The 17,406-nt window shown below is 39.5% G+C and overlaps 1 protein-coding gene and 1 long non-coding RNA gene across 4 annotated transcripts in view; one reads left to right on the forward strand and one right to left on the reverse strand.

Moving 5' to 3' along the window:
• Positions 1 to 69: 69 nt before the first annotated feature.
• Positions 70 to 17,406, reverse strand: part of acacb (acetyl-CoA carboxylase beta) — a 44,951-nt gene continuing 27,614 nt past the window's right edge. For all 3 annotated transcript variants that reach the window (XM_088335919.1, XM_088335917.1, XM_088335920.1), the window contains 21 exons: positions 17,165 to 17,206; positions 16,860 to 17,075; positions 16,619 to 16,774; positions 15,173 to 15,376; positions 13,698 to 13,853; positions 13,516 to 13,638; positions 11,908 to 12,177; positions 11,729 to 11,826; positions 10,555 to 10,675; positions 10,380 to 10,490; positions 5,882 to 6,025; positions 5,683 to 5,803; positions 5,505 to 5,601; positions 5,287 to 5,383; positions 5,028 to 5,163; positions 4,397 to 4,574; positions 4,211 to 4,323; positions 3,969 to 4,123; positions 2,555 to 2,725; positions 2,323 to 2,459; positions 70 to 813 (listed from right to left, as the gene is read on the reverse strand). In XM_088335919.1, the coding sequence (XP_088192045.1) occupies positions 690 to 813; positions 2,323 to 2,459; positions 2,555 to 2,725; positions 3,969 to 4,123; positions 4,211 to 4,323; positions 4,397 to 4,574; positions 5,028 to 5,163; positions 5,287 to 5,383; positions 5,505 to 5,601; positions 5,683 to 5,803; positions 5,882 to 6,025; positions 10,380 to 10,490; positions 10,555 to 10,675; positions 11,729 to 11,826; positions 11,908 to 12,177; positions 13,516 to 13,638; positions 13,698 to 13,853; positions 15,173 to 15,376; positions 16,619 to 16,774; positions 16,860 to 17,075; positions 17,165 to 17,206 (2,970 nt within the window). In that variant the 3' untranslated portion in view covers positions 70 to 689. The remainder of the gene's footprint in view (positions 814 to 2,322; positions 2,460 to 2,554; positions 2,726 to 3,968; positions 4,124 to 4,210; positions 4,324 to 4,396; positions 4,575 to 5,027; positions 5,164 to 5,286; positions 5,384 to 5,504; positions 5,602 to 5,682; positions 5,804 to 5,881; positions 6,026 to 10,379; positions 10,491 to 10,554; positions 10,676 to 11,728; positions 11,827 to 11,907; positions 12,178 to 13,515; positions 13,639 to 13,697; positions 13,854 to 15,172; positions 15,377 to 16,618; positions 16,775 to 16,859; positions 17,076 to 17,164; positions 17,207 to 17,406) is intronic.
• Positions 6,802 to 7,971, forward strand: LOC148365546 (uncharacterized). Its single transcript, XR_015850417.1, has 2 exons — positions 6,802 to 7,182; positions 7,599 to 7,971. It is a non-coding gene; the product is annotated as an uncharacterized LOC148365546 (long non-coding RNA).

A 17,406-nucleotide genomic window follows, 5' to 3' on the forward strand; every position in this document is an offset into this window, starting at 1 on the left:
GCACATTGGATGCACTACTGAACGTTTACCGGTACTATGCTCTATTAAAAGACAAACGGTTAAATAAAATGTCTTTCTTTTGCCAAAAATAAAACTGTGATGTTTATTAACATGTTGACAGAGGAGAGAGCAATCTCATAGACAATTGTTGAAATCAAATCAAACTGAGCTCATAGCTGGAGACAAGTTAGAGGCCACCACTGAATAAGTGCATTCGTAAAGCAAATGTAGCAGAGTTAAACAGAACGGTCAAGGTGGTGTGGAAACTTCACTAAATCTGAAATGTGTGACATCGAAAAATGAAAATGATCAGGACAAGTGGTCTACATTCATTTTGCTTAGTGCTAAATGTTAGCATTCCGACATGGCTGTTTTTGCAAACATAAACAAAGGCCTGAGTGTTTAGTATAACCGGGATCAACCTGAAATATATATATGAAGGTGTGTGTATGCTGACAATGCAAAGGTAACTTTAGTGTTTCTGTATGTAAAAAAAAAGCAGAAGTTTTTTGGTAAGACCGAAATGGTGTACTGTATGTGCCTTGCATGAGGTCAGAGTTAGACAAGTCATGTTGTGGTATTTTTCAACGAAACCGACGCCAATTCGATTTTATACAAAGTGGTTCTTCACACGGCACTCTTAAAAGTACGAGTGTAACCTTGGTATTAGTACAAGTCTTTAAAAAAGTTCAGCTGGTGTTATTGTCCATGGTAGCGAGCAGATGTGAAAGCTTGGCCTTCTGTGACGCCGTGATGTTCTGGCTCATGTGGATGATGCAGTCCATGGCGACCTCAGGGTTGGACTCGACAAGACTGCAACCCAGAAGCAAAGAAACAGTCAGGAAATACTAAATTATTTGACAACATTTAAAAGGGTGTGTCTGAAATCACTTTTTTTCTGACTGATCTAAATATTACATTTTGCAGAAATAGTTTTTTGCTTGGGTGATACAAATGTTTTGAAGAAAAAACTCACAGTAACATTGTAAATAGCGACACAACACATACTCAATATACATAATAACATTTTAAAAAATGAACTTTAACACATTGCCATTGTACCAGGCAAAAAGAGTACAGTGTCGTGAAATAGTATTTGCCCCCTTCCTGATTTCTGTGTTTTTTTGCATATTCATAACTGACAACAACTTCATCCGTGGAGGGAAGGGAGTTTAATGTACTAGATCATCAAACCAATTACAATTTCACAGAAAGACAACCAAAGGAAATACAAAAGGCAGTTTTGAAATATTGGTGACATTTATTAAGGCACCAAAAAAAATCTAGGAGTATTTGACCCCATCTAAGAAAGTAATTGCCCCACTTGTTGAAACACAAAGTTACCATGAATAACCACAATTTTGGAAAAGTTCAATTCCAAACGCCACACCCAAAATTGTTGGCCACCACTTGTGTTGAATCAAAAAATTACTTGGGTTTCCTCTGTTAAACAAATTGAAGTAGGCTACAAAATCCACAATGCCCCAAAATTCCAGAAGAAATGAGAAAAAATGAATTCAAATCTGACAGATACTGACTGGAGGCCCGTATCTCCAAAGGTCACAAGCCATATCCAAGGCTGTACGTCTCCAGCGAACCACTGTCAGAGCCGTTAACCATGAATGGAGAAAACTGGCAAGAGTGGCAAACCATCCAGGAGTGGACGGGCTACTAAGATTACTTTATGAGTGCGACGAGTCCTATTGATAAACTAAATATGCGTAAAATATTTAGTGTCATTTTAGAAAAAATAATGTATTACAGAAAAAGGTATGTGGAACTTTATTTGATATAATCCACATGTGTCAATCTCATGGCCCAAGGGCCAAATGTGGCCCGCGAGAGCTTAAAATGTGCCAGCGTGTACAAAAAAAATGGGTAAAAAGAGTGTTTTGACCAAAAACCACATTTTCCACAAAGCCCATTATCTAGAATACCTGAAAAGTGACAGAAAGCTCAGCGCCTCTATACGGCAGTAATGTTTGTGACTTGAATAAGTTATACATTCTGTTATTTTACATCAAGGAGTAGTGAGATGTTTTTTACATGTCATTTAATTACATTTTGATACATGTATAAGGTACATCAGGCCCTTTGAGAACAGCCATTACGCTGAAGGGGTCCTCGGTGAAAACGAGGTTGACATCCCTGATATCAACTGTTAGAGGTCGCTCTGGGGACAAGTAGAACTATGAATAAGAAGTAGTCTGAGTTTTAGTATACTATAGTTTATTAGTGACTAGTCTCAGAAACGTGGTACTTTTAAAAACCCAATACAAAATATAACAATGTTTCCAGGTTTTGTGGTGGGTGAGTACATACCTGCGGATATGTTTTAAGGCATTTTCCCTTTTTAAGTACTTGATATTCTCTCGGATGGCAGAGCGAGAGCCGTCTTCCTTGGACCAGTGTTTCTCAAGCCACTCGACTACTGCTTGGTTATTGTCCCAAAGGTATGCCTAAATGTGAAGCCAGGAGAAAAAACTGAATGAGGATCTTGAAGATCCAAATAAATACGTACTTCATTCCTTTTATAACTGAACATGCGCCAGACCTGGACAGTTCCTTCCGTTTCCACAAACCAGCGGCGCAACATGGATTGCATGTGTCCATCGCTGAGGTCTTTATTGGCCTGGAGGATCTCGAACTTCACCACCTGCTCCAAAAGGAGGCGCCGCAAACGCCAGTAGAAGAAAGTTCGTGCGTTCTTCCAATCCAATATATCCTGGAAGGAAGCACACATAAAAAAAATTCACTTTGGTATGCAACCACCCATTTTTTAGTGTACATTGCTTTTGTGAAGAAGAAGCTGATCAAAAATGAGGTAAATAATTTAATGACCTCACTCCAAATATTTATCAATCCATTGGGGGGGACGGGTGAGGGAGACTGATTATCATTTAGCAGTTTTGCAGTGTTTTTTAAATATTCATGTACTGAGAGGGAAATCTTTTTGGAGCCAATGATCCCTTTAACTAATGCTTTGCTAAAAATATTTGACATTGTAATGAAAATAAAAAATAAATAAATCTTTCACTGATAATACTGCTCATTCTTAAAGATGGGGTTTGTTGAAAAAGTTGAAAGTAGAATATGTTCTCTATTAAGTATGTGTTAACAATGCACAACTGAGTTCAAAAAACCCTTATGCTTTTTACCCCACTGCGCCTATCTGCTTTTATCTCACTTGCATCCGTGCTGTTCGGGACGGAACACATTAGGTTCCAGGAATGGAGAAGAGTGACGTCATTGCCACAGGGTTTTGTTTTGTTTTTATTGTTAGTGTAACATGAAAAGAGAAGAAGCAATAACAGGGCTGCAGGTCTCACCTACTGCTGCGGCTACGTTAAAACTCTCACAAGCCACCGCTGCAGAGCCTGTATCTCACCAACGCCAGCTCCATTATATACAAAACGGATGACCTGGAAGTACAACTCGTTGGAAGACCTATTGTATTTTAATTATCATGTAGACCTGGCTCAACCAGAGGATCCCCTATGCTAGAGTTGCAGCTCGCTAGCCGCTCTCTACATTGCTTTCTTACACTTAAAGGATAAGCCAATTTTATTTTACTATTCTACAATGATAATAAAGACCATTCACTCAACTGCAATGATGTGTTCTGTTTTTATTTGTATAACTATGGTTGATATTTTGTTACACTCATATACATGTAACTGATTTCTGGATTGATATTTTCATAAAAATGTTTTAAAAATATATCTTTATATTTGTTTTAAATATTTTCTATATATTCTTATTTCATCTATACATCTTAAAAAAGATTAGTAATATCTGCTAATGGGGAAAATATATTGGTGGACGGAAAACAAGTGCTGTCATTTTGTGTTTATGCCATTTTTAGCCTCTAAATATCTCACATACTGCCATTTAACACACTTTCAGAAGACTGCATAGAGCAATATTTGCCTTGTCATGGGATAAGTGTGCATGTTGCATTCACTCACAGTGATGACACCTTTCTCCTGCATCCTGCCCGGAGTGTCGTGAAGATCCACAAACTGCACTGCCACCTGATGGTAGATGGGCAACAGGAATTCCTCTCTTGCTTTGAGCTTTGACTCCAGCTCCCTGCACTGCTTCTCGGGCATATCTAGAGAAGCTTCGAAGTACACATGTGCATGTAAGTTTCAGTTTTTGCTCAACTTGCATCATTTACAGACAAAAAAAACACTAACAGATTACTTACAAAGATTCTCTACTAGACCAGCGTAGACAGAGTCAAGTCGTCTCATAGTTTTAAGCAGGTCCTTTTTCCTGAATTTGATCTCCACTGTGCCCTCAGCTTCTAGCACGCCACCTCTGGATAGGGACAAGAATAGAGTCTACAAATCTGTTCCAAAAATCTTCACACCATCCCAACTTAGTTACGCACCTGCTCTCCCTGTCAGCGTAGAGTTCCATACACAAAGGGTTAATGGTGGGGTCGATAACCACCCAAGACCCCCCTCTCAATTCCGCATGTGGCGGGATGTACACTAACACGGGTTGACGGAAACCACGGAGGGCATCCACGATGTAAGCCCCAAACTTCAAAATCTGATCGTACATATCTGAAAGGAGCAAGAGCAAAAAAAAAAAAAAAAAAAAGAGCAAGCAATACTTGAATGGTAAATAACCTAATTGAACCAGATGACTGCAGTGTTAGTCCCGCATATTACTGGCCACTTTGCTTACCCAATTTTGAACACTCGCCATTGGAATTATATTTTTTATTTCATATATGTATAAATATATCCATCCATCCATTATCTGCACCGCTTATCCTCAGTAGGGTCGCGTGGGTGCTGGAGCCCATCCCAGCTATCTTCGAGCAGTGGACAGGGGACACCCTGAACTGGTTGCCAGTGTATAAATATATAAATATGTATATTTTTTATTTTTTTAATACCCCTTGTTGATATTGTCAATATTCATTAGCTGTTATTCATTGTCTTTTACTGCTGTAACAAAATAAATTTCCCCATTGTGGGACTAATAAAGGATTGACTTTTCTCTTATCTTACCTTTCATTCCACCGGAAAAGCCCCTCCAGTTGGCAAACACCATGAGAGGGAGATGCTCACGGTTGAAATCACAAATGGCTTGAGCTGTTTTGAAAGCGGAATCAGGAAACCACACTTGCCCGGCCTGTTGCAAAACCTGGACCAAACACATAATCATCACTTTAAAAACATAGAAACCACTTAGTATTAACAAGTAACAGTAATTCAAATGAAAGAAAAACGATTTTAATAGGGTGATGACAAGCCAATGGATGCTCACTTTTGATTCTGAATCCAAGTTGGCTGGATCAGCCGGGACAGTTAACTCGACAGTACGAGTTTCAACAGAAATGACACCAAGCGGGATTCCTCCTAACCTGGATCATTCAGCCAATGTTTGACGGGGTTAGGATTAGGGGTTAAGGTTATGACCAGGGTTAGGGTTAGCACCCTGATCATTATATATACTTCATACTTGGATCCCCTAAATGTATTTACCGTGCTCTGCCCACAACAACAGTCTGAGCCCAAGAGCCCATGATCTCCATAAAAGAGCCATGGTCGAAGAATCCGCTCTGCCAGGTGCCTCTTGAGGCTAAGAATGGTTAAAAAAACAAAGGTCTTGCTCTTTAAACAATAAACCGGGGTTCTTTTACTGTATATGTATGCTGCTCACTAGGGTGAGGTCTCCCGCCCAGCATCCAGCGGGGGTCATACGGTGCTTTTGTGGGCGTAAAGTCAATTTCTCTATCAACGGGATCTGTGGTTGGTACAATGGGCACAGAGGAGTTGTTGTTCTAAAGAGGAAAAAAAAAAATCTTGTTAGTGACAAAAAACTGTTACCAAGGCAACTGAACCATAACATAAACCTTCACCTTTGGCATGTAGGAAAGCCACTGGAGAATGGTAACAACACCCTCAAAATCATCCGGCACGGTAGTGTGTGTCACTCCATTGTTGTGCATGATCTGGATGCCACCAAGCTGATTGTTGGAAGTGTACACTTCTCTGCCCAGAACCTTCAAAAACGAAACAGGAATGTAAGGAGGTTTCAGATTAAATACTAATGGATGGGGATCTGAGGATCATTTTTTGTAACATAGAAAAGTACAACTGTGCAGCATTATCAAAACCATACCCAAACATCCTGATTTCAAACTTTGCAACATTTGGATCGTAATCTCATGTCTTGCATCAATTTTACACCTGGATTAAACACTTAATAGTGACCTTCATGTCAACATTTTTTTCAGATTGTAGTATTACAATAATACACACAATGAAAAATATTGTTTGAAAATACACTTTAAAATAGTTTTTATAGCTTGATAGAAAATTGAGTTAAAACTTAGAAAACAGTTCGGAAAAAACCCAATACTTTAAATTGGGAAAATGAAACCATTTTGGGGATTATTTTTTATTTATTGGCATTTTAAGATGTTTGAGTAGAAAAAAACCCTTAAAACAAGCCTTTTGTTTTAAGAGGACTAAATATAGCAAAGTAACAAATTAATACTTAAACTAAGAATGTTAGGTTAATGTAAGATTCAGTAAATATAGTAAAAATGAATAAATAAAATTGCACAATTGTCCGAGGCTATGAAACGGTTCATCTTTTATGCTTCATGGATTTGGGCCAAACACTACCGGAAGGAATAGCTATCTATATGATTTTTTTTTGTTTTAATTCATAGTACAGTACTATTATTTTTCAAACAAATTTTGGGCCTGTAAACGTGTTTTGTTCTTTGGTTTAAAATATTGTAGGGTATTTTTCTTACGGAGTCCTTGGCCCAATCCCATTTCTCTCACTCGGCCCTGAGGACCCTCCAGTGAGGTCCCTCGAAGAGGAGTGCCCTCCGCGAGTGAAGTGCAAAGCGGAAAAGGTTTGGACAAGACTTGCAAGGTTCCACCCCTGTCCAGGAGATGGCGGTAATATTAATTGGCTGTAGACCTCAGTGACGTATTGGTCTACGTCACATGTAAACAACTCGAGTCTCAACCTGTAGTGTCTCAGTTGGAGAGTTCGTGCAACGTTAAAAATGCCCGCTACTGCTGTGTTATTACCGATTGCCTGAAAGCTAATCATCTTTTCCGTGTCTCCAATCAACGGAGGAGAAATGTGCTATACTGAAGACAGCTTCGGCGCTATGTAGTGCTGATTCATCTTTACAAGGTACGTACACTCATTAAAAAAATGACCCGTTTGGTCAAATACAGTAAGAGTTAACATACAATGCACGTTCACATAATACCCTATGTTTGTGTAGACATAAATGGCAATCTACTTATTAGTATCTTAATGCCATTTTATGACATATAGTAGGGGTCTTGAATCTGTGACATGACGAAACGTAAACAAACACAAGAACAGTCCACCTGACCCTTTAGCTGACATAATATCGTCACCAAACTTCCCTGTACGACCCAAAAACCTTAGTTCATAAGGAATTTAATTCAAAAGAGTTGTCATTGAATATAAAAAGGTCATTTCAACATTTTTTCATGATGCTTACATCACAGTTAAAGCGGTCTTTTTCTTTTCTATGCCCACATTTATGTCTAAATTGTTTGTTATCTATTGTGTTCCAGAGTGGCTGTCCCATAAGCGTGGACAGGTTGGACAGGAATGTTCCCATCCTGTGCTTATGGTTAGATGTGGAGTCAGAACTCATTCAGGACTTAAGGTTGAGCAAGGTTATGTGGGCCCTGCAGGAGCTGCTAAAGAGGGAACAGGGCCATGGCTGGAGGTCCTGATCTACGTGTACTGGCTGGTCCACGCTCTGTCCTACCGTGTGGTGTCACGGGTCTTCAGGGTTCCCTGGTCCACCGTACAAATAATTGTCCACAGTTAATATGGAATAAATTGCCCAAAAGCCATATTTTAGGCTCTGGAAGTCAGACCCGCATTTGCATTATGTGCTTTTCTGCATTACTATTCAATAAACATCTTCATTTTGAGTAACACCTTGGTGGTTTATTTCATAATGATGTGAGATACTGTGTGTGAACTATGTGACTGTTGGACAGAAAACAACTACAAATCACTCCAGCTTAAATAATGGTTTACTTACAGAAAAACAAACTCACATTGGGCCAAAATACATAATAGTAAATAAATAATGTGTCACAAATTTTAACAAAAATATACCAATATTTCCATAAAGCTGGAAACACAAACTGGAACTTCATTGAGTTCTTAATATTTTTTTTTTCCTTTTATAAAACAAAGGGAAACATTGCAGAGATGTCACTGTTCTGGAAATTTGTCCACGAGCTTCCCAAAAAGGACGGGAACCGCTCAGTTTTGGCCACAGTTTCTTCGAGCCTTTTCCTCGCTCCGGCAGACTCCGCTTTCAAAAAGTCAAGGAGTGTATCGTGCTTCCTTTTTTTTCTGGGTGATTTGGGGTTTGGCGCCCGATTAGAAGGTGCCAACGACGTGCCCGGTGGTGTGGATGGCGTGGTAGCTGTGATGGTGACCAGCTCTTCCACGGGACGTTCTACAGTGGCCTTTAGGTTGGGTGGAAAAAACAAGAATTACTTAATGCTGATGTATTGTACAAAACAACTGTGTATAGGATGCTCAACAAGTTGATATGAGACAGGAAATTATAGAATGTGTTCTGGATAATTATTTGATAGTGAATAGATACAAAAAAGTGACATGTTATTCTTATGGCTGTAAGAGCCTTCTATTGGCCAGCATCACATATGCTTTAGAATTGTCTCCACATTTGGACAACATTTTGAGAAGGTAATTAGTTTACTTAATATGTGTTTACAGAGAAGGCAGTGAACTATGTGATAGTAATTTGTTTCAACTGTATTTCCACGTGAAATTCGGAGACATTACTCATAATGCATGATGAAAACTAATGCATTCTGATCTCACATGAAAGAATCATATTGTAAATAAAACACGACACCCGAAATTGTGTGCAGTAAACAAGGGTTTATGTCCAGAACGGTATTCTGACTATGCTCCATGTAGATGTAAAAGGACGACTCGTTTAAGATAAAAACAGGGATGGGCTGAACCGTGATTTTCTGCACAGTTATCCTACTTTACAGTTTGTAGCGTGAAGGTTTTTTTTTTGCCAGCTCCCTTGGTAGATTAGTGCACTTCGTAAAGTAGCGATTTTGCAATGTTCGTGTTTTAACGCGAAAATACGATTTTCTATTGCATTTACGTCTAACTAAGATATCTCAATACAATTTATTGCAAATACATGCGTGGTTGTGGAAAACTACTTACATTTGTGTGGTTCCTTTTCGGGCATCTTTGTTGATATTGAGAATTCGCAAAGCCTTCTGGGTAGTCACTTCGCTGCCAAGTGAGGTCGAGAGCCCCCTCGGTCTTGAAGTGGCTACGACATGGTTTGAGGGCACTTCTGCCTCGGTCTTGAGAGTATCGGGACACACCCCATTTTCACGTGAACGCGCAAACCGAGTGACTAGGGCACATAGCGAGTGAAAGTGCGAAGAATGGGACTCAGCCCTTGTGTCTGTTTGTGTAAATAACAATCTGGGATGTTGGGCGTGAGCAAAGGGTGGTATTTATTTAGTTTACATTGAAAGTTTTTAAACAGCAATTTAAGTTACATGTTTGATTAAAAAAGTATATAGAAATAAATGTAAACAAAGGGTTTCTCCCCAGCAACGCATGCAGAACAGTGACACAATTAGCATTTATCAAGTGCAGCTCATTTGAAAACTTAATTGTGATGAAGTACTTAGACTTCAAACATCTGGAACATATTTGGAAAAAATAAATATTCAAGCTTTTTATTTTAATACTTGAGAGTTCTGATTTAGTGTCTGGTCTTATAATACACCCCTAGTCCAGTGGGTTCTTTGTTTTGGAGTAGTTTTCGTGAACCGGGTGTCTTACTTCCAGGTGAGAACAATTTTAATCAAAAAAGAATGAACAAAGCCTATAATTTATTGTGAAACAGCTTAAAATCAGAGGGCATTTCTCTTTAATTAGAGGTATGATCTTGGCCTGTACTGGGCACAAACCCGACCCCACATTTGGGTAGGCCTGAAATGTCAATCAGCGATTCGGGCTCGGGCTGGGCTTTTCACTCTCTGTTTTCTTTTTTAATTATCCTTGTCGATATTTGTGCAGCATCGTACACACTTGTGGCACCTCCGCGCATGCTAGTACCACCGCTAATCTGTGTCTGACAGTGCCGGCGTGCTCGTCAGTGCACCGACTCTTGCTCAAATTAAGTGAATTTGTCTAGCTCGGCCTGGGCTGGGCTTTAATACCAGCGGGCTGGATTTTTTTTAGGCCGAATTTCTCTCAATGTTCTATCAAATGTATGCTATTTTTATGACAGGGCATACCTAGCTCAAATATGCTTAACCAACCTTATTGAGTGCACCTGCTCCAGTCAGGATAATGTGAGAGTTCTCCACTTGGATCACCCTCTGGCCCAAACGTACAAGATACGCCCCAATTCCAATAGCACGGCAGGTCACCTAGAAAACCAAAAATCAATTTGTGTTGTCTTGTTGTGGTCTGACTACAGCCTTGGAAGCTTACCATACTGATTGTGATGATTTCGTCATAGGCCTTAGAGGATTCTCCAGCAATGGTGCCTGATCCTCGCAGGTTCTCTACTCCCAGGCCTTCATCCTTCCCAATGATGTCAGTGATTATGTACCTGGTAAGTAATGCACATACAAAAGTTGCACCAAATTTCTATACCGTATTTCTCGGACTATATGGCTCACACAAAACCTATCCACTACATCACCAGGAATACATAAAATGACATTAGGTCATCTAATTATCATACCATTTTCAGTAACGGTACCAGATATGTTAGAGTAGAGAGAATGCGGTCTTACATTTTCTCAGCTCAAACTAAACATTGTAAGTGACACAAGTTTTGAATACATGCGGCCATGCGCCTATTTATGTATTTCAAGACAACCGAATTACTCCTCATGATGCCATTCTCTTCATTCAGTTCAGAATCTCGTGCACTTCGTAAAGATTGTGTGAGTCGCTTTACCACGATACCAGTTAAATGTTTGGAAATGTTCTTGAGGCTCAACCCAAAAATAACAACAATTTGGTACCGTGACTAAAAATAGTATAATGATGAAATAAGAACGTCTGCCTTTTTGTAAGTGATCTGTGTCCCGAGTGGTCTAGTGCATAGGATCTACACGCCGTGGGCTGGGATCAATTCCCGTTGCATCCAATATAAAGCAATTGCAAGTGATTGTAATCACGAATATATCCCAACTGATCCATCCATTTTCTGTACCGTTAATTCTCAGTAGAGTCTTGGGGGTGCTGGAGCCCATTCCAGTCATCTTTGGCGAGTGGGCAGGGGACACCCTGAGCTGGTTGCCAGCCAGTGTCAGGCACAGACAGACAAGTCACACCTAGGGACAATTTGAACCTGCCAATGGACCTGCGATGGTTGTTTTTGCAATGAGGGAGGAAACTGAAGTGCCCGAAGGAAATTTATGCAAGCATGGGGAGAACATGCAATCTCCACACAGGGAGGCCTGCGGAAATTGAACCCTGGATCTTTGCATTGTGCAACTTTAGCCCTTGAAATAGTTTGAATCTGATGCACCACCTTTTAGTCCGGTTTGCCTTACATATGAAATAAAATAAATCACAAAAGACTATATTTGGGGGTGCATCTTACAGTCCAGAAAATGCAGTATTTCTTTCTTTGTGTGTGTTTTTTTTCTACCTAGACTCCCCTCCTTCCTCCACATGCTGGCAGTGGACGGAATTGGTGGCGCTGATGAGTGTGTAGTCGTGTGGCGTCAGGTAAAGATACTTAAAACCCTAAAAAGAGACATAAATTCACATCTTCTAGTGTTTCCCTGAGGAAAAAGGAAAGAGTTGTTTCTAAAGTTGGACGCCCACCTTGTAGGGATCAGAAGGGTCAGTCCAGGCCACTTGGAACATGTGTCTGATCTCCTCAGCGAGTCCGATGCGAGCTCCGCTGTTGGCGGCGATGTAAACGCGAGGGATTCCCTCAGCCCTGGCGAGCTCGGAGGCCCTGAGAAACAGCTCATCTTCTTGAGGTCCAAATGAGCCGATCATGTGGGTGATGTCGTTACAGATGACCACAATGTCGCGACCTTCAGGATACTCCGGCGTCTTCATCCTCATCTTGTAAGCCACTATTCCCACCTGAAGGAGACACGTCATGTGCTAGCTGAAGTGATTTAAACGTACGGTCAGCGGGACGGATCAGCCCTGCCAACAGATTTAATCCGGGCCATAGGACAACGCTGAGAGAAGGGCAAAAAGGCCACATCGCATCAAACTACAGCAGGCAGTTTTTAATATGCCCACTTATGGGCGTCAAAGCCAAGCGCCACTCCCAGAGCAACTGTAGCTGTATTAGGTGACTACTATTTATCAACCAGAGAACATTTTATGTTGTTTACATGGAAAAGAAGCATGGAAATAAAAAGCAGGAAAATACTTTTGAATCAAAAATGAATCGTTGAATTAAAATTTCAAATTATTTGCTTTTAAATTAGTATTTTTGTGCATTTTTTGTCACTCTTTTTCCAAAACAAATCATGAAAATAAAAAGCAGAAAAAGACTTAAATCATTAAAATAATAATTTAAATGTACATGAGTTTCTATCAGTTAAATTAAGGGGCAATGTGTAATATTTGACGCCTAAATGTCACTATATCGTGTGCAGTAGGCAAAAATGATTAGAAACTATGGAGACTTAATTGGCCAATACCATGCTATTCTTCTAGAATAAAAAAGTATAAAAAAAGACAAGAAAAAAAGGACAAAACGATGAGAAAAACAACTAAAACAGCCAAAAGAAAATAAAGACTTTTGTCTTTAAATACAAAGAATAAGAGGGCAGGGGGAAGGGGAAAAGGAAACAAGTAAGAAAAACAAATAGGAGAAAAACAAAAAAAAAAGATTCTAAAGAAAAGTTATTTTGGGTTCTATGCAGCAAGATAGCGGACAATCACTAAGCTTCCTCTGGGCGGGCCTAATTGTTATGTGATATACAAATTTCTCAACGTACGAGAATTAATAAAGAATATATTAATAATTTTGTAAGAGAGCTCATATATTTTTGCTTCTTATTTAAATCAATATTTTTTTTATTTTAACCAAGGGAGGCACTAAAAAATCCGCACTGTACGATTAATTAAAGTGAAAATTATTTTAATTGTTTTGCTTGTTTTCACAAACGCACAGTTGACAAACATTAAGAGATTATATCTTAGGGAAGGAAAAAAAGGATGAAAATAATCAATAATCGTTTTGTAATCAAATCTCAACATCTCTGAATCATTATTTCAATAGTGAGCCTCCAAGAGATCCCCAAACCTACAGCTAAACAATATATTTTTATGCCATCTATTCACTCGTTCAGCCCCTACCAGAATTTTTTTGAAACCATGTGGCTCCTGAGCTAAAAAAAATGTTGACACCCCTGAGATAGCAATTGCACCAATGTTACATATTTCACCAGATGCGTTTCTTACTTCATTATCTCCAGGCAGGCGGTTTAGTTGCACCAGACGACCTTGTGGATCCAGAACCAGCTCGGTGCATATCAGCATATCTTTCGGATATTTATCCCCTGGGCCCCATTGCTTGAATAGAGCCTACAGAATGATTTCAAAGTGAGGGCGATGTCTTCTGGAAAATCTAATTTAGGGTTCACCTGCTTGAACATCTCAGGGAAGTCATAGACGTAAGTCGTGCCCAGAGTTTGAGCCTGGAAACGCTTGGCTTGCAGCAAATCTTTGGTAACATAAGGAGTGTTGATCAACATGCCTTGTAAAAGTCCCTGTTTGTCCCCATAAGACTGGAACATAATCTGTGAGGAAAATCACAGGAAATAATTAAAAAGCTGTTTATATGATTCATACCATGGACAAGTAAAACAAAAAATGTAGGGATGGGCCAAGATTATGGCAAACATTTTCTGCTGAAATAAACAGAAGAGTGCACTTTCAATGAAAAAAAAAATACAGCGAAAAAGGGAGAGCTTGTTCAATTCCCAATCTGAACGGGCTTTTCTACCAAGAAACCTTCCAGCCTTTTCTTTTAGCTCTACTATACACTATACATTAAAAGCCCTCACAATTTGTACCTATGAACAAATAATATAAAACAGAGGGAGAGAGAGGTTGTTCATTGCAGCTGCTTAAAGCAATTCATTTATCATTATATGCTTATAATTAACTTTCTTATAGTATTTGCATTTAAAGTTTCTTAACAGTTTTACTTAATCTTTTGCACTTTGTTATAGTTAGGTTTTTTTTTTAAAAGCACCATAACGCCATTTTTTAGGAGAATTCAACAAAATAAATACTTAAAAACCAGCAGCTAGCTTTAAGACAGTGAGTCGTTTATCATTTGTATTGTTTATTACGTCAGTGCAAAGAAAAGGTTTTAAAATTGTATCTTTTAAATGTTGAAATGTATTTCTGTGTTTTAACCAAGCGTTTCACATTTTCTGGCACAAAATAATTTAAAGGTACACTGTGTCATATATGACTAACAGGTGTCGCTGTATTATGTAGTGCAGGGGTCGGGAACCTATGGTTCGCGAGCCATATACTGTAAGGCTTTTATCATAAGTACGTGTAGCTAGGAGATAAAATGCTCCTCATGCAAATGTCCTCCATAGCATTTCATTTCTGATAAGCTCAAAGTCGAGTTAAGAGCCTGCATAGCCAAAGCTAGGGTGTTAATACATGCGGTACGGGCCAGTATACAAAGAGCGCTGTCTCAACCACAACTTACAGTCAAGGTGTCACACTAACAGACCCTGTTTTGGCTGTGCGTCACTGAAGAATACTTTATACGGAAGACCACTTCATGATAAAAACCCCAAGAACCAACTGTAAACACCCTTAAAACGCCAGCCAAGCACACAGAACAATTTGATAGGTTGAGGGTAGGGGTGATCTCTGCACACATAACACGCTCCCCTCTCTCTCACACGTGTCCACTGCGCTAATTGGAAATACACCCGTGAACTTTTCGTTTGCGTTTTATTTTCTTTAAACCATTACTTACAAAAACAAGAATATTGTTTTTGTTTTAATAAATAATTTTCTTGTTACCAATAGAAGGCGCAAAATATTACAGTGTCCCTTTAACAAAGTTTCACAATTCAAATATCTTAACCTGTCCGGAACTTGGGTCAGTGACTTCCTTATACAGACTGATGTCCAGGTAATAGCCAGATTCATTCGTCAAAAAGAGACGGATGGGTATGGCAAGCCCGGTTGGAGTCAGGCGAATGTTGATTTTCAGCTCCGCTTGGAGGACACGCAGCTTCCAGAGTCGGCTTCCGTAGCGCATCACCATGGAGCGGACAGATTCCTCGATCTAATATGCAAAAGCAGATAAAAAGAATTTCACACAGCGAGTAATAATACCATATTTGGGCTTCTGCCTGACCTCATTCCAATACTTGTACAATAAATGATAAAAATTTAAATAATTCAAAAAAATACAATTAATATTATTAAACTTTTCTATTTGTATATAACTTAATCACAAGAAGTCTCAAAAGGCTGTGCAGACTACAGACGCTCCCCTCCTTATGACCATTCGAGTTACGAAAAACGGTAGATACGAACATTTTTTTCGGGATATCGAAAAACACTTGGACATTGCTTTAAGTTAGATTTTGTTTTGTGTGCACCTTTTTCCAAGTACAGGACAGTACTGTAGTGCTTCTTTCCCCAGCTACCGGCGTGTGGCGCTGTGAGAGCTCACCCAGCATCCACCTCAAAGAAGAAATCCGCTTGCTCTTCCTAGTTCGTGTGTGAACATACTGCACTGTATCTCCAGCGCGCTAAGAACTTTTACATTTTTATTGTTTAATAACTCGTGAATCCATTCAATATGGTTGGTGTAAAGTGTAAAGAAGAGGCAAGCCGTTTCATTTGAAATTAAAGTCAAGTATGGTAGCTTGATGCAGTTGAGAAAATAGTTGGATCGCTTTTTTTCGGCCATTTTCTAGCACGGAGGAGGAGGAGGTCGCCAAACTCTTGAAGCTCATCTTCCAAAAGTAAGATAAACTTATCTTTATTTATCTTTATAGAGCATATTATTTTATGAAATGTTCATTTTTAGTACATAACAATACAGGTTACTTATACAAACCTTAAACTTACAAAATATAGCACTGAAGCAACTTACAAACAAATTCAACTTACAAACGATTTCCCGTTCATAAGTAGGGCAACATCTGTACAGTTATCCCTGGCTAAATCACAGTTTCCTTTTTGCGGTTTGGGGTTTTTAGCTAACAGTCAGTTACTCGCACCGTTTGCTTATTGAATTCCTTCACTTGGACATTCAGAGCACTGCACAGCAATCACATCTCGCAAACACTCGCCTTAGGCCCTCAAGTTGCTTTGTTTTGAAGGTCTGCACTAGTTGTAAGCCAGCTACTACACACCCGCTATTTGTTATTGATCTTTAACTAGTTTTAACGACAACTTGGAAGGCTGTCCCTTTTTGTAAACCATTAAATCAAAAACTAAATTAGTTATTCTTGTCACTAAATTACATCATATTCAAAGGAAAAAATGCGCATTATTGGTTTGATGGGACACTTACTTTCGATGGGTCCATAATGACTGTGGGGACAAAGTTGAGGAAGATGTGGTTGCAGTCGGTCCGGACGTTGGTGTTGCTGAAGGCCACCTCCAACTCATCCATGGCCTCCAGAAGAAGGCGTTCACCCTCGTTTTGAAGATACTCAAAAGACGCTTCCTAATTCACATACGGACACAATCCAAATAAGAAAACACCTCTTGACCTCAACACATACGCCCTTTTTTTCTTGACAGTCTCTTGCCTTTGTAATGAGATCAGAGTGGCGGATGATAGCCCGGACGAAGAATCGGTAATCTGTTACTTGGGCGCCCTCCTGAACGCGAGCGGCTCCCAGGTAGAGGTGCATTTTGTGGTTGGCACAAGGAACGGCATTGAGGTCAAAGTTTCTCATGCGGTTCAGTTCCAACTGGAACGCCAAAGCTGGTTCCAAATTACGGTAGATACGATCTTCCTGGAACTGTGTGCAGTAACAGATGGGAGGGTTAGCCAGTGCTTTACAGAATAATTCATCTTCATGCTTTCTAAAAGTAAAATAAAGAAAAATACCCCATCTCTTGCCCTGAAGGTAAAGAACTTGGGGAACTCCCTCTGTGGAAAAGAAAACAATCAGTCTCAGGGAAAAAACAGTAGACAGCTCTTGCGGGTCGCAATTAGCATGCAAATTTTGGATTATATAAGGAGTCAACCCCAGATTTTTTGCTGATAAAGCAGATACCTTATTCCACTAAATATGTGCAACTATAAAAAAACTTGTTCCAAAATGATTTGCATATACAGATGATTTCATT

This window comes from Urocampus carinirostris, chromosome 5, assembly GCF_059441175.1.
Source record: "Urocampus carinirostris isolate Australia breed hairy pipefish chromosome 5, RoL_Ucar_1.0, whole genome shotgun sequence".
In the NCBI taxonomy this organism is placed as follows: Eukaryota; Metazoa; Chordata; class Actinopteri; order Syngnathiformes; family Syngnathidae; genus Urocampus; species Urocampus carinirostris.